The following is a 16,602-nucleotide window of genomic DNA, read 5'->3' on the forward strand; positions in this document are numbered from 1 at the left end:
ATTCATTTGGTTTTGTTCGTCAGTAAATCCACAAATCAACTGAAAATATTTTGTACTCAATGGTTTTGAAATTCAATGAATGGGTTTGCAGAACAAGACTCAATGATTATAAATCTAAAATCAACATACTTTAAGTGATGTTATGTTGTTTCTTAGTGCCATTGGGGATCTAAGTTGTGATGGTGGTTGTGGTTGTGGATGTGGTTTTGAGAGATTTTTGAGTCTTGAGACTTTGTTTCGGTGAAAGGGTTAAAAGCGTTGGTTACTCAATTGTGATGGTGGTTGTGGTTGTGGAGTAGTAATCCACTGTGGATGGAGAAAATGAGTGAAGTTTCTTTTCCGATTGAAAACTTATGGAAAGTTCTCATTAAAGAATATGGAGAATGGAGTTGAGTTTGTTACTGTAATTGTAATTTAAAGAGATGGGAAGTATGGAGTTACTGTAATTGTTACTGTAATTGTAATTCCACAGTATGGATTTCTCATACTCAATCTACTCAATGGAGTGATCATGGAGGAAATGATCATAGAGTACATTCAATACTGGCCAGTATTGTAACTTGGGAGAAAACACAATCATTAAATTACTGACCCTGACTAGCCTAGGCAAGTTTTTAATCAACCAAAATGGGAAAAAACACATAACTCCAAGCCAGGAGAACAATGGTGGTACCACCCAAAAAAAAAGAAACCAGAATCTGGGGCTATAATACTCCAATTACTAAATCTGACTATGCTGGCCAGAGAGGTACTGATGAGAATTCCAACATTTGGCCGTCTACACAACTCTGTGATCTACTCGACAGCCTACATCATAGCTTTGGAAAGCTTTTCCACAGATTCCATAGCTTTCTCGACAACGTGCATCATCTTCTTTGCCTGTACGTATGTGCAAACATAATTATTCAAATATTTTCAATGCGGGAGCTGATGCGTAACCTATAGCGCCATTCAAGTGACGGGTTCTGTGTAATGATAATTACCTTGCAACTCAAAGAACAAAATCTGAATGAACCAAGCAAGGTCCTGCCACAAATTTCACATGTATTTGTAACTCTTTTACCATGTCTTAATTGAGGGCGTTCGTTGAGAAAAACGATTTCAGTATTGTTAATTACATAATGTTGAACACCAGAAATGTCTACGTGCTTCTGAACTTCATTAACCCTTATAACATTGTGGTAGTTAGACCTCCTTATCTGCAATTGGCGGAACAAAAATGTTACGTACTCATGTATGTTGAGTACTTACTTACGTTGTGGTAGTTAGAGTGGAAACCCATACAATAAAAAAAAAAAACTGAGAGAACTTACTTGAACAATGCGATGTTCTCTATGATGAATCAGACAGTAAGAACAAATGGATTTACCCATACAATCCAAGCAGAAATATTTGGATTCACTTTTAGACATTTCTTCCCCATGGTCTCTACAAGGAATGAAATAGTTTGCTTCCAGTAATGGCCTTAACCATTGAGCACCAAAGCCATTGTTTTCTTCAATTGGGATAAGCGGAACGACCTAATCAGAACACACAAAGAGAATTCTAAATCAGGTACATTCTCACACATACATCTGCATTCTATACAACCAATTTGAAGCCACCATCATATTTAAAAATTGAAAGCTAGGCTCATGACGTGCAATTCAAATAAACTGTATAGCAAGGTACTCTTAAGCAAAAATCGATTTTAGGCTGGTAAATCACTGATTAGAAAGACTAAAGATGGTAGAATTTTCAACTGGAAAGTTGAAAATGATGACTCTCTATGCACGTAGCAAGAGGCATTTGAGAAGGTTAATTTATCTTTGGGATTCAGTATCGAGTTGAAGTTCGATGACTATGTTATCTACAAGGAGGAAGAACTAGTTCATGCTCTTCAAGCAGTCTTAAAAGTGGTGTTTGAGTATGCTAAAGATAGACCTATTATCTTCTCAACTTTCCAACCAGATGCTGCACGGCTAATCAGGAGTTTACAGAAAACGTATCCTGTTTATTTCTTAACAAACGGCGGAAATGAAATTTACTCAGATGTAAGAAGGAATAACAAAAGTAGTGGGAAGGGTTAGCTTACTGGTTCAGGTGGTTTGGGTAATAGATCCCTGTATAGATCAAGCAATGGCTTCGGATAATAGATCCCTGTGCAATGCTTTCCTGCCAACCCACATACAATCGCTACTGGAGGGAGGTCCATGAGCTGTGCTATCTTCATTTTATTGATCGATTTGGCTCTCTGCAAAAACATCATAGTACAAAGGTGTTTTTAGCTACAAGGAAAACACTGCAGAGTCACCAAGTATTGTTCCCAGTCATAGATTTTTGTATAGAAGGTGGTGCAATATTAAAACCTTTTTTCTTCCGACAAGGTCAGAGGCATCATCAATCCAGCTCTGGTAAAGATCGTTGCCGATGATAGTTTGTTTAAAATCCATAGCAAGCTGGCCCGTTCTTTTTCTTTTCGTATTCGCCTTCATTTGATTTGCTTTCATAGGGTCTAAAACTATTATACTCCATGGAGACAAACATTGAAGGATGCAGCTGTTAGTGTTTAATAATTCATATATATGTGCCAGATAACTACAGTAATGCACACCGTTTCTTCGATTTTCTTATGGAAATGATGTACATAGATCGTCCCAGACAGGAAAATAAAAAAAAATGAAGAGATAACAAGAAGCAAATTAAAATTATTTAGTTGAGATATTAGGTACTAGATAGATATCATATCACTGCTTCAATGTACTGCTTTGCTTTATGAATGTGAATGAAACCAAAACTTGAAATAGAAACAAGGAATTCAGATGTGTCTTACCAATCACGGATTTTTAGAATCCATCATGGTTCTAGTAATTCAATTTTCAATGAAACACTATCGAATCAATATGTACCACGAGAGTTAACTAATGTACCAAGATAAATAAAGGCGATCTCTCCAAAGTCAGCCGTGAAAAATCCAGGTTATTGCCCCCTCTATAATTCTAATTTCTGGTAATAGACTTTCACTGGCCGAGGACAAACCTTGTGGATGTTTTAACGCTTTTCAAATGTCTTACATGTGAACAAAACATACAGCATCGAGGCAAGACAGAGAAATGAACAGAAAAGAAGAGAAGCCAATGCTGATAAGTTCGTTCCAAAATGGTTCGACTTGAGTGATGAAGTAAAAGCTACACCATGGGGTGATGTACGGTCTTACAAATACAATGGTAACTATGATGAACACAGGGCAGCAATAGATACATCTACAGATAAGGATGTAGACATTCAACCAACTGAGTTCAACCCCTGGCCTTTATTTATGCTAATAGAAGTACACGGTCACTAGCAGATCAAGATGGGTAAATATGTACATATATCAGTTCCTTTTGATCTATTAGCTCACCGTGTTGAATCTTCTCCGACATGGTCACAGGAAGGAAAAAAAAACTGACTCAAATTATCTTTAAAGCACAACGCATCAAAGGTAAAAACAAGTTTGAAATCACATACCTGAAGAACTTTCTTGCGTAATTTCATACTCCTTCATAAATTCCCAGGCCTCATTCAATACTTGAGGATCACAGTCAAGTACATTAGGGAGTTGGCCATCTCTAATTAAACGCCATTTATGCATATGAGGAATCTTGTAGTGAATTCCACCCTTGATTCTAAGAATCTCCTTCATGCAAGATTGTAATGTTATGAAAACATTATTTGCGTCTTTAACCGAGAAATTTTCAAACGCTCTCGTAACACTTGCGATAAACTCATCTACTGTGGTTGGAGCATCAGTATGATGAAGTGCAGATATAGCGCTAAAGAACCCAAGGTCTAAAACATTCAAATCGGGGCTGTTTGGAGGTTGACACAACAACTCTATATCCAACCCGTAACTTTTAACCGCTCCCATAAATTTTTTATCATTCTCGTGGACATGTGGTTTTGCATTGTCTTGTTGTATAAAGATCTTCTTACAATTATTAAACGGCCATTTCTTCTTGATAGCAGGCAGCAATTTCTCAATCAAAAAACACCTCATAACCTCTTTGTCAACAGATTTCATGGCCTTGGTTTCCATTGTCCCAGCTTTGCGGTTTTTGCTGCTCCTTTTTGCGGCTTCTTTAACAACAAAAGGCCATATTCCAATCTTACCATCAAAACCCAAGTGTATCTCTTCCTCCTCCCCCTCTTCTTCCTCTTCTTCTTCCTCTTCTTCTTCTTCTTCTTCTTCTTCTTCTTCTTCTTCTTCTTCACTATCACCATCATCATCTTCTTCCGGGTAACATTCGTTTAAATCGATGAGACAATATTGATTTGAATCATTAATAGTTGGAGATTGAATTGTAATTGGAGATGGAAAATTACCTTGAGATAGATTATCCTCAGGAATTTGATTCAAGTCAAAACCCATTTCACTCGGTAATTTTATCAAACACGTAAAGGGTGAATCCCCATTGACACACACTGAGAATAATAGTTGGAATTCATCAACACAGTTCACTCAGATTCAATACTTTAATATCAGCTGGAATTCATCCATCCATTTTCCGCAGACCATGTAAACAACATCAACCCCTGTCGCTAATTGTGCATACCCTACAAAGTTATCTGAAAAAGAAACAATACACAAAGAGTAACCATAACTAGTCATCTGAAAACTCCAAATCTGATCAAGAATAATGCTCACAATGTTAAAGCTTTGGTGATAGTTTCACATTTCTCTTCCTGCTGATATAAATTTTATTTTCAATTTTTTTATTGAAAGACATGACATGAGAAAATAATGTAGAGTGCTACCTCTGGCAGAAAGTTACATCTAAAAGAAAAACTACATAAAGATTGTAGCCCAGTTAAGAATTGAACTAGAGAAATTGATATGTAGTGGAGTTCCTGCCACTAGTGGCTGAGTGACATTTTGTTAATAGTACACCCAAAACTGGTTGCCAAAATGAAATCCTAATTGCTACTCTATGGTATGAACTCATTTGAGGTTACAGTGCTGTGAGTAGTTTACAGTGCTGTTAGAATCATGTGACACAGAGATCTTCGCGGTGTTTGGCAACTCTATGGTATGAACTCCCTTCATCTAAATCTGAGATTTCCTGTCTGATATCACCAAATCCCCAAATCCAAGACCCCCAAAATTTAACAACAAAAACTTCTGATAAAATTCTCTTTTCCTAATCTGAATTCATGAGAATTATGATCTGAATTCATGAAAGTAGAAATAGAAGAAAAATACTCCAACAAGAGAACATCAAAAACAGAGCCGAGAATCTGAAATTTCTACTGTAGATTCATTTGAATTTCAAGGAAATCTCGGAACAAGAATACAGTTTCATCGAATTTCAAAAATCATTCACCATGAAAAAACTTACTCCAATCAAAATCTCGCTCGATTTTCATCAACGCAAAACAATAAACTGAATTCAATTTTCGAACTAAGTACCGAACTCATCTTTAAAATTTAAAATTACCTGAAATGGAAGCAAGGTTTCTCCAAGCACCAACAGAAGCTGAGCTTGCTAGGTTTTTGAAGGGAGAAAAATGAGAAACGAGATCAGTATCATTAAACTGATCTAAAACCAAACTCCAAATTGAAGGACCATCATGTTTCTCAAATTTATTCAAACCCTTAAACAATCTGACGACGCTTCTCAACTTCTTCTTTAGTTAATCAATTTTTTTTTTATTTGAACAATCTGATTCATCTTGTTTCTTTAGGAAACATTGATATCCATCTTTAATTCGATTCAACAGATCCAGAAAACATTCATGGTGAATCTGAAAGAGTTGTTTTCTTATTCTCAATTTCAAAGAGAAATCCCTTTTGAATTTCGTTGTTTTGGAGAGACGAATTGATTAGATAAGGGTAAAAATGGAAAGAAACACAAAAAACGGCGGAATGAAAAAATTCTTAATCTCCCCGCTATCCCATACCAGCCTATAAAAAAGAAACGGAGGGAGTACAATTTTAGATGTGCCAAAAATTAGATCCTAAAATCTTAAAATATACCCCTTAGGAATGTTTGTGAAGACCCCTGAAGAGGTCAACAGTAGAGCAACAAATTTACTCCCTGCTTTGTTTTCTACTCCTTCACCATATCACTGACGGATAGTAGGCCAAAGTAAGATCATCCTCGAGATCTAAGGATTAAGACCAAAATTAAGACCACGTTTTATGTCAGTGAGAAATGTGGATGGAATCAAACAAATTTGATATACGCCACGGTTGAAGTCTTCAAATACGATTGTCATGTCAATTTCATCAGGTTGACGGTGTGTCAGATTAACAATCTCTACGTCGCGCAGTCGGATCACAAAGAAAGGTGGTTCTTTTAGAATCACAACTATGGCAGAATTAGTCAAGGCATGGGTGCTGATTTAGGCGAAGAAACCCCATAAATTGCAGAATTCTCTAGCGCCTGGAAATGTATCGGAAATCTAGTCCCGCAAGTCCGATGATTTTCTCCAACTTCGCGGGCAAAGTTGAATAATTCTTCATCACGACGCCGCCCGCCTTTCTCAAGGTCAGCCGAAAGCAGAAAGACTTGGATATCCTCAGTCTTTTCTCCCAACACCATGATGGGGCGATGCAAGCAGAATAGCAAAGCAGGAGGATGCACCCAGCTCACGCCTAGTTGCACCAAAGACTCTCTTACATTTTCAAACATGAGATCCACCTGAAACTCTGAACCTCCGGTGATTCGGAAACCGCTTACATGGGCCTCCGATGATTATTTTTTTTATACCTTTTTTACTTTCCCTTCTATGTATGTTTCCTAATTATCTTTTGGATGACTAATCAAAACTCGTCTTTGTCTTGCCTTTTTACAGTTGGCCTTTAGCAGTATGCTGGGAAATTTATACCAGTCCCCTAAGCCAATAATACTTCACAATCCAGAAATGGTGCATAACCTTTGACCAAGGGATCTCTGTATCTGTAAAGTCAAGTTTAAGCAAGCTGCTTATCGTTTGCAGTGAATTTTTCACCATTTTACTGCAGTGAAAACTTCTTAGTGGTTTGAAATTGAATCCACAGTCTTAAGTTTAATATCCCATATATCTTTGTAAAGGACAGGTGAGAAGTTTAACTAATTAAACACAAGTTAGAAAAGTCTCTCCTACTGCATTGACTTGTCATCTCACATTTCAGCTAACAATATCTAATCTATGTGACACATAACTTATGAGAGGATCCATTTATAAAACCCCAATCATGCAAACACATTTTCCATTCATTCACTCTCAACCATTCTGTTTTCTTTCCTTCCATAACCATTTGTAATACTAAGCTTTCATTATTCATCATCATCAGCCATGGCTGCTCATTATCACAACCCTGCGTCTATCTTTTCTTTGTTTGTCATGATTAGTTGTTTGTTTCTCATTCATGGCAATCACGTAACGGTGGTTCAAGCAGCTCGTTATCTGTTGGAAACAAAACCAACTGTTCCAGAGATTCCCAAACTTACATTTCCTAAGTCTGAATTACCACCATTACCTGAGATCCCAAATTTTCCAAAGCCAGAGTTGCCGAAGATTGACATCCCGTCCTTATCGAAGCCAGAGTTGCCAACATTCCCTAAGATTGACATCCCATCTTTACCAAAACCTGAGTTGCCATCATTTCCTAAGAGTCAAATTCCATCTCTACCCAAGCTCGAACTGCCATCACTGCCGAAGACGGAAGCAGCATCTTTAACCGCGAATTCAGAGGTGCCAAAGCTTGGCGTTCCAACTTTGCCGAAACCTGTATTGCCGAAATTTGAAGTGCCTACTACTCTTCCAGTGCCCGAGCTACCAAAAACTCAATTGCCGAAGATGCAATTACCCAACTTTGAATTGCCCAAGACAGAACTCCCAAAGCCTGAATTTCCCAATCTTGAAGTGCCGGAGACTGAATTACCCAAGCCTGTATTGCCTAAGATAGAACTCCCTAAGCCTGAAGTCCCAAAGACAGAACTCCCTAAACCTGCGAAGAACCAATTCCCTAAGCCTGAAGTGCCTAAACCTGAACTAGCACCATTGCCCAAATTCGAAATTCCAAAACTGCCAGAATTGCCTTCTCTTCCAAAATCCACACTTCCTCACACCCCTTGATTAAATAGTTCTCCCAAATGAAGTGGTGGCAGCTTTGGAGGCTATGTGTTTACATTTGAGTTTCTGATTTTCGAGCTTTTTTATTCAATTTGGTTGATGATGATTTATGGTTCGTACACGTCATATGTAACTTGCTTGTCTTCATATTTTTCTGTAAGGTTTGGCTCATATTGATGCCGTATACTATTGTTGTTTGTTTAATTGCTAGATTGGGTGTATTCGTTTGCTTATCCAGAGGGATTTGTGTCTATTGTATTGATCATTCAGCAACAGTTCTCCGCGAGCAATATAAATGAATGAACTCTGTTTGATATGAATAGAACACAATACAATGCATATAATTTGATAATATTCTTTAAAATTGGATATAGGGGTGTAAAGCGAAATGCACCTATATTATGCAAAGGGAGTCCTCCAGGAGTCATGGGTTAATCAACTATGGCACTGTGGCTATGCTATGACTAGGGCTGCACATGGGTCGGTTTGGGTCGGTTTTGACCTCACCCACCACGTAACCCACTGATGATGGGTAACAAAAGTTGTCATACGGAACCAATCCAACATGAGAAATTTCCTGTTTAGTCCATAAAACCCGACCCGGGTTAGTCTGTAGTCCATCCAGAAAAAACATTTAATAGGAGGTCCAAAAAAGTTATGGTCTTTGCAAAAAGACCCGATTACCCTTTTTATTATACGTGTGAATACTAAAGAACCAACCTCTCTCTGCAATTCTTCCATTAAATAACTTTTCCCTGTTAATTCCTCTCATTTTTTTTCTACCTCATCGTATTCAAGTGATCTTCTTAATCGGTCATCAACAAACAAAAGAAAAATCAACGACAAAACCCTAGATTTGATAAAATCATTACAAAAATCCGTTCAAACCATCACAAAATCAACTGAAAAAAATCAGATCTAAACGAAAAATCGTATAAGATTGACATAGTTGTTCTGATGGAGATTCATTTTGGATCTGATTTTATGATTCGTTTTCCTGTTACTCATAAATTCGTTTTCTTACTGAAATTCTTAAAGTGTTGTGATCTGAAATTCTCGAAGTAAATGGTTAAAAAAGATTGAAAGAAACAAGTACTCCTGATTCTCAACCAGGGTCAAAGAATCAGAAGAAGAAATCTACTTGTGAAACCAAATCAAGGAAGAACAACGAATCTGTTAAGAAGGCGAAATCAAAGAAACCTGGTGTTTCTGCTAAAACAAGGTAATGCAATCCAACATGTGTACTGTATGATTTTTGATTTTTAGTAGAACCATTAAATCAAACAGTACATATTGATGGCATAACTATACGATCTTTGTTACGCAGCAGACCATCGGTATAAGAAAATTTGTCATATCATTGTTGTGTTACTTGAATTACATATCAATATTACTCTTATATATATTCTTAATTCTTAATGTTGATACATATCAATATGTAGTGATTTCTTAATGCTTAATGCTTAATTCTTGAGCTTAATTATGTACTGATACGTACTATATGAACCCTTAGTTCATGCTTGAAAAAGTGTGATTTTTAGATGCACCAGTTTATCATGATATGTACTTAGGGAAAGAGTAATTTTTAGATGCAGTACATACCATCATGTATGCAAAAATTCTAGTTTATGCTTACATATATATATGTACTGGATAAACCCTTGTACCTAGATGCTTATATACCAACAAAAAACATGTTATATGTGTTTATGAAAATGAAAAGGATACTTTTATGAAAATGAAAATGTGAAGCTTTACCAACTGTTTTCTAGGTTCAGAAGTTGCGGATTTTATGTCTAGAGGACCAACACATGGAAAGAAATGAGAAACATGGTCAATATTGAAACGTGGTACGTTTTTTCACTTTAAATTGTAATGCATCCTGTTGTTAAGTTGTGTTGTGTATATAATGCATCCTCTCGATCCTTATATTGAATCTGTTTTGTTCCTCTCAGTGATTCTTCGTAATTTTGATGATTCATTGCCTGAAAATTTGTGGTGGTTTATCATTATTACTCATATGATTTTGCTGATTTATGCAGTAGTTTATTCTTAAATTTTAAGTTCATGCTATATCTGATAAATATAGGTTACTTTGTACTAGAGTTAAAAGCTTGAGGACATATTAATACGAATATGTATTAGTGAAAATAAATATGCAGTGTTCTCAAATAGATTACATATATATTGTTGAAAGTACGTATTCGTCAGTACATATCACCATGTTCTTGTTACTTCGTTTTCTTATGTTATAACCTTGTTGATTATACAACTAATATGAAAGAAAAATCCATATGTACTGGTAAAAACTGCAGTACATGTTTCTTTTTAATTCTTATGATTCATTGCCTGAAAATTCGTGCTGGTTTATCATTATTACTCACATCATTTTTATTGATTGACACAGTACATATCATTATGTACTGTATAAACCCCTATATAAGCTGATATGTACTTGATGAGAGCAGTAGATACATATATGTATTGCATCAATTTGTGCACTACATGTCAATGTATACTTTATAAACCCTAGTATGAACAAATATGTACCATTATTATGATACCACAGTAGATACTGATATGTACTGGTTGAAAGCAGTGGCTATGATATGTACTACATGAAAACAGTCAGCCATATTTCCCATGTACTGCATAACTAGTTATCTATATAGATCGACCGTTTTGTTTACGATAATATGAAATAGCAGTGCGTATTTTGTTTGATTTTACATTGCTTTGTAATTTATATGTCGTTGTTTCTCTTTTTCGCACATGTCATCAGATGATAAAACATGTCGTATGTGGGATCCTATAGGTACTCATAGTTTATTCCACATATTTATCTTCCAAGACCTATTGATCTTGCAACTGGTGATTTTGTACTAGGCGCTCGGAATTGCTAACTTGGGGGATTATGCTAACTCACTGCAGGAAAAGAGCAGTTGCCCCTCATCAAGCACTTTTCTTCAGAGCCATCAAATATTATGGTGTGCTTACAATGCCAACAACACTGTTTTTGTCACCAAAAAAAATTTGAATCCATTTTATGAAAACTTTCCCTAAAGTAGATTTTAGTTGGCATTACTTATAAGTTCGGAATTTTAAAATCTTATAATGTAAATGATGAAGTATGTTCATCTATCAGAATCTATTTTTTTTTTTTAAAACAACTTGTAATCGCTCTTTCAGATTCAATGCAAATGTCATGCTTTTTATTTGCAGTGTTTTTTTTTTCTTAACCATTATTTGCAGTGTTATATTGTCGTTCTATACTGTCATTATGAAGACTGAAAAATAAGTAAGAAGCATTGAATACCTACAATACATATTTGCATGTAATGTAAAAAATGACACACATAAGAAAATTGGAACTTTATACTCAGAATTTTTTAGAACAGAAAGGACTACAAAAAAATATCATAAACTAGGTATTGTTAAAAATGATCAGCAGTTTTTCATTAACAAAATCAAAAGATAATGCAGACAATCTGCAGCATGGAAGAGGAGAAAAAGGCATAAAATTATCCCTTATACGAGGTCTTATCCAGACCCTGCAAAAGATCTCCTTTAACAACGACTAATAGGAAGAAAATAAACAAAAATGACCATTTTACTAACAATATACATCCTTCCTGGAAACTTATCAAGTACGACAAGTTCAAGTCTATTATTAATTCTATTAAAAATAAGAAATTCCGTTGGATGAGCCTTTTTTTGGAGTGTGAGGATCTGGTTTAGCATATTCTAGAGTTATATCTTAAAATGTGGTTGCACAATTCACCGCCACGCAACACCTCTTTCTCCATAAGGTGACACGCGTCAGGTGAATAGTATGCCGGGTAAGCAAGCTGTCAAGCCCGGCGTGTGATTTTCTCTGCGCAAACCCGGAGTGTGATATGTTGTCGTCAACAAAGTACCTAATCTGATGAAGATTTATTTGAAAGAAACTTGTCATAAAATTCAAATAGAAACAGAAAATCGCAGTACATAGATACATGTGAAGAAAATAAGAACTGAAAGCCTAGTACATATTAATATGTACTAAGACATATTGATATGTATTAAGTAAAAACCTATAAAATATCGATATATATTTAGCTAAAACCTACTAGTTATCAGAGTACATATACATATGTACTGTGAAAAAAAATATACTGAATTTTCAAAACATAATATGTACTCTATATATGGAGATGTACTTCCAAAACCTTGCAAAGATAGTGCCTTTATCTCCATGCTTACCCCTTCTTATGCATATTTGTTAGTCATTTCCCTGCAGTCCATCAAACGCATAGTTCATTTCCATTCCGATACATCAAAATATGTACTCAATTGAAAAAACAAAAACGGCATATTAGATTTATAAACTTAGAGATCTTAGACAAAAATGGATACTATTGTAGATGCACAACAAACATATTACTTTCATTATATATCACATATGTACCGTTGGATAATGGAAAAATGAAAATTCGCTCAGTACTTTATTATGTCTCTCAACTATTCCTAGTGAAAAAATATTTTGACTAAAATTAGTCTAGCAAGCTTGTACCACTGAGCGCATCCATTTCTGTAATAGATTTGACAGGAAGCTCTTGTAAACATAGTACTAATACGTTAAATATAAACAAAGGGTTCAAATAACTGACTTACGGTGGACAGTACTCACGTAATTGGAATGAATGTACACAAAGTTCATTTTAACTTGGTACATATGCTTGAGTGCGCTACTGCATTACCATAAAATTTATGATTTAGCCATCGTTGTTCAAGAATTACGAAGGATAAAACTCAACCAAACTGATTTTCCTTAATACTAAAAGCTGCAAACATGAGACAGAGATGAATATTCCGTCATACTAAAAGCTGCAAATATGATTTTTCTTCATATTATACCAGTAGTTGAGTAACCAATAGGATCTTGATCCATTCAATTAAATAAATTTCTTGTTTACGAGGGGGCGATGCCCCCTCGACCCCCGTTAAGAAGTCTTAATTATATATTTACTCTTGGATACGCACCACAAATCTAGTTATGTATGATTCAGCAGTACATATTGATATGTACTAAAGGATAAAGTGTATGATCGATCCCACAGTACATACCGATATGTACTAAAACGAAACTCAGCCAACTACAATACATATTTATCTGTACCAAGTGAAAACCCACTAAAAACGTAACTCAACCAACTACATTACATATTGATATGTACCAAGTGAAACCAAGTATATACCGATATGTACTGAGTGAAACCCTAGTAGATTGATCAATGTATTATTTGATCCAAAAGACCTGATAATTCCCAAAAGTATGCTTCAATACTACTAGTTTGGGGTTACATATTCAATGACAAAATTTGTAGTGACAAAATACGAATATGTATTAACGAAAATGCTATGAAACTCAATTTCAGGTAAACATAACCCTAATGATATGATTGCCTATGATACAAAATGAGATGCTCTTAAAACGGAAAAATCTACCCTACAGTGCAAAATGTCAAGATCAATTTGTACCTCTTGCGAGTCTCGGGTTTCCTTTGCAGCAGTACATATTGATTTGTACATAGTGAAACCCTAGAACATATTCACATGTACAGAGTGAAAACCTAGTACATATTGATATGTAGCGATTAAAAACTTAGTAAATATCCCCCGTATTGTTGGATAACCACATATTCACATGTCCAAAGTGAAAACCCTAGTACATATTCACATGTACAGAGTGAAAACCTAGTACATGTTGATATGTAGCGATTAGATACTTACAGGCAAAAAAAGTTTCATGTTGATATGTAGCGATTAGATACTTACAGGCAAAAAAAGTTTCATATTTTTAGCATCTTAAATCCAAAGCTACAAGGGTTCAGCCAACTGAAGAGATGCTGAAACTAAGATTAAAATCATCTGAGTTCCGTATCTTCACTAACCCATTCGATTCGTCTTCCAAAGAAGCCTCAGTTCTGAAAATCGGCAAATCAACGCATTGATATGTACTGTGTAAAAACCTAATAGGCATTGATATGTACTACATAAAAAGCTAGCAGACATTAATATGTACTAAGTGAAAACCTAGTACGTGTCGATATGTACTGCATAAAAACACAAAAAATAGGTGTTAAAGCGCGAGGCGACTTTTTAAAACCATGGCTTGCACCACTAATCTAACATGCTGATTAAAGGTAATTCGAGTTAACTAGTGATTTTCCAAAAAAACTAATAACAAATTCACCATATGAGACTTATAATGAGTAACATACACACGAATGTCTAAGGTATAAGTCATATTCAACCCTTTAGCCTTAAAATCAACGCACAATTAAAATTTTGAGCTTGGTAATATCTAAGGTATACAATACCACTGCAAGAAACATCAAACGAACAGGAAAAGGCTATTGAACGCATTAAAATCTCAATAAGGAATCCACTTTTATTCTAATATGATGATACTTCCAATTTACTTCGGTATTCCACTCAATCCTCGCAAGAGGCAGAGCAAACTAGTCTAGTGATGGTATAAAAATCAAATATTGAGCCTGGTCATGTAAACTGATCCAAATTATAATACATAACACAAACCAAAAAACTTAAAAAAGAAAAACTATTGAAGATAGTAAAAGCAGGTCACCTGAAAGATATCAGCAAAACTCTTTTGCTTACCGGCAAGTCCTTCTAACCTAGAGAACCCAATGAGTCCATTACAATCACTCCCATGGAAGAACCTTTTATCGATTTCAGTATCAAATTTAATCAAAACAAGTAGATCCAATTCAATTAAAACAAGGTATGAATCTATGAATCACAAAAAGATAGGAAAAAAACAGATCCAATTCGATTAAAACTCATAAATAAAATAGAAATTAAGAACAAAAAATCAGATTTGATGAGATAAAACCTAACTTACCATAATAACGATTTGAAAAACCTAACGAAAATCGCCATCAACACAGAATAGATCGAGAAATCGTCATCATCAGAGAAGAGATCGAGAACTCTGTTTGTATAGAACTGAAGTATATCATCTCTATCGGTATTATACACAAAGGGTGATTTTCGGCATTTAAGAAAAGGCAGCATAACGTCTCGCACGTTTTATGGACGACCGAGTAAAGAATCTGGTCCAAAAACATGTTTTTGGACCAGCGATTAAATTTATTTAGTACTGGACCACACACTAAGCGGTTCTTCTAAAACTGGATTAACCAGTAATTCCTAGATCCAACATTACAATGGGTTGGTTTTCACCCGACCCACATTACGGTGGGTTGGATCGAATGGATGGTGGATTACCCACCATAACATACAATGAACATTAGACCACAGTTATAGACTTACAGTCTTACTGTTAAACTTACCTGTATAAAAATAACTAAGACTCTTACAGATTGGATGTAATAGATTTTATCAAAAAACTGACCCAAGTCAAGTGTAGACAATTAACATCATAAGAAGTTATTTAAAAGTGTTTACAAAATAAAAATCCATAGAAGTAAGAAGTTGGTGCAAAGTGATAAAGCAAACAATAACAAGAAATGAGTTCAACTGTTCAAAGCTCAAAAGATAAAAGAGTGCATAACTATTGCCTACTAATAGTTAGAAATATTTAGGTGGGTGGGTGGGTTGGGTCGGGTGAGGGAAGTTGTCACCCATAATCGACCCACCATATGATGGGTTTTGATGCTGTGACCCATAATCGACCTGCTACTAGGTGGGTTGGATCGGGTGTGAGTAATTTCAGGCGGGTGTGGGTTAGATTGGTGGGTTGAGTCGGTTTTGTGCAGCCCTAGCTATGACGGATCTGCGCATGGAAACCCAGGCCTAGCTGGTGTAGGAGTTGTGCGCAGTCTTCATGAAATTTTTAAATCTTGGAAAAAGAAAAACTTCTGTACACTGCAAAAGCCAGTAAAAACCTAACGTTGGCAGTAGTTTTAACTAAATAGATACTGCTGGAAACCGATTGTAAAAAGTATAAACTAAATAGACACTGCTGCGGCTGTTAAAAGGCCGTGGCGCCTGAGAAGTGCCTCAGGAGATGGTTCACGCCCTCGGAACTGAACGAATACCTCAAGTGGTGGTTTTCCACCTCCTAGAGCAAGAACTGTGTCACGGAACTTGTGACCAATCTCTTTGACAGCCTTTTCATTGTCCAACCCAACATCCTCAAATGCGGAGAAAGCATCAGCTGATAACACCTCTCCCCACATGTAACAATAGTATCCTGCAGCGTAATCTTCATATCCACCTGCAAAAATATGATTGAAAGAGCAAAGGAACCTGTCCTCTGGCAATGGTGCGATAACTTGAGTTTTTTCGCTCACTCTTTGCCAAACATCAAAAATGGTCTTTGAACCACCAGGAATGTAGTTCACGTGCAACTCCAAATCCGTACTTGCATATAGTATCTGGCGAAGGTCTAGTGAGCCTGAACGGAAAGTCCTTGCTGCAAACAGTTTCAAATAAACTTCTTCTGGGAGCGCCTCTCCAGTTTCGTAGTGTTTTGCAAGGCTGAACAAAGTATTC

At 35.9% G+C, this 16,602-nt stretch overlaps 2 protein-coding genes across 2 annotated transcripts; one reads left to right on the forward strand and one right to left on the reverse strand.

Moving 5' to 3' along the window:
* Window positions 1-807: 807 nt before the first annotated feature.
* LOC113360643 lies at window positions 808-4,057 on the reverse strand. Its single transcript, XM_026604130.1, has 6 exons — window positions 3,490-4,057; window positions 2,349-2,500; window positions 2,075-2,233; window positions 1,314-1,520; window positions 984-1,199; window positions 808-879 (listed from the first exon to the last, which is right to left on the reverse strand). Exons 1-6 carry the CDS (start codon window positions 4,055-4,057, stop codon window positions 808-810), a joined length of 1,374 nt encoding a protein of 457 aa, XP_026459915.1.
* A 3,242-nt stretch (window positions 4,058-7,299) lies between these two features.
* Window positions 7,300-8,082, forward strand: LOC113360644 (protein PELPK1-like). Its single transcript, XM_026604131.1, has one exon. The coding sequence runs from the start codon at window positions 7,300-7,302 to the stop codon at window positions 8,080-8,082; it is 783 nt and encodes a 260-aa protein (XP_026459916.1).
* Window positions 8,083-16,602: the final 8,520 nt, after the last annotated feature.

The sequence above is a fragment of the Papaver somniferum genome, chromosome 3 (assembly GCF_003573695.1).
Source record: "Papaver somniferum cultivar HN1 chromosome 3, ASM357369v1, whole genome shotgun sequence".
In the NCBI taxonomy this organism is placed as follows: Eukaryota; Viridiplantae; Streptophyta; class Magnoliopsida; order Ranunculales; family Papaveraceae; genus Papaver; species Papaver somniferum.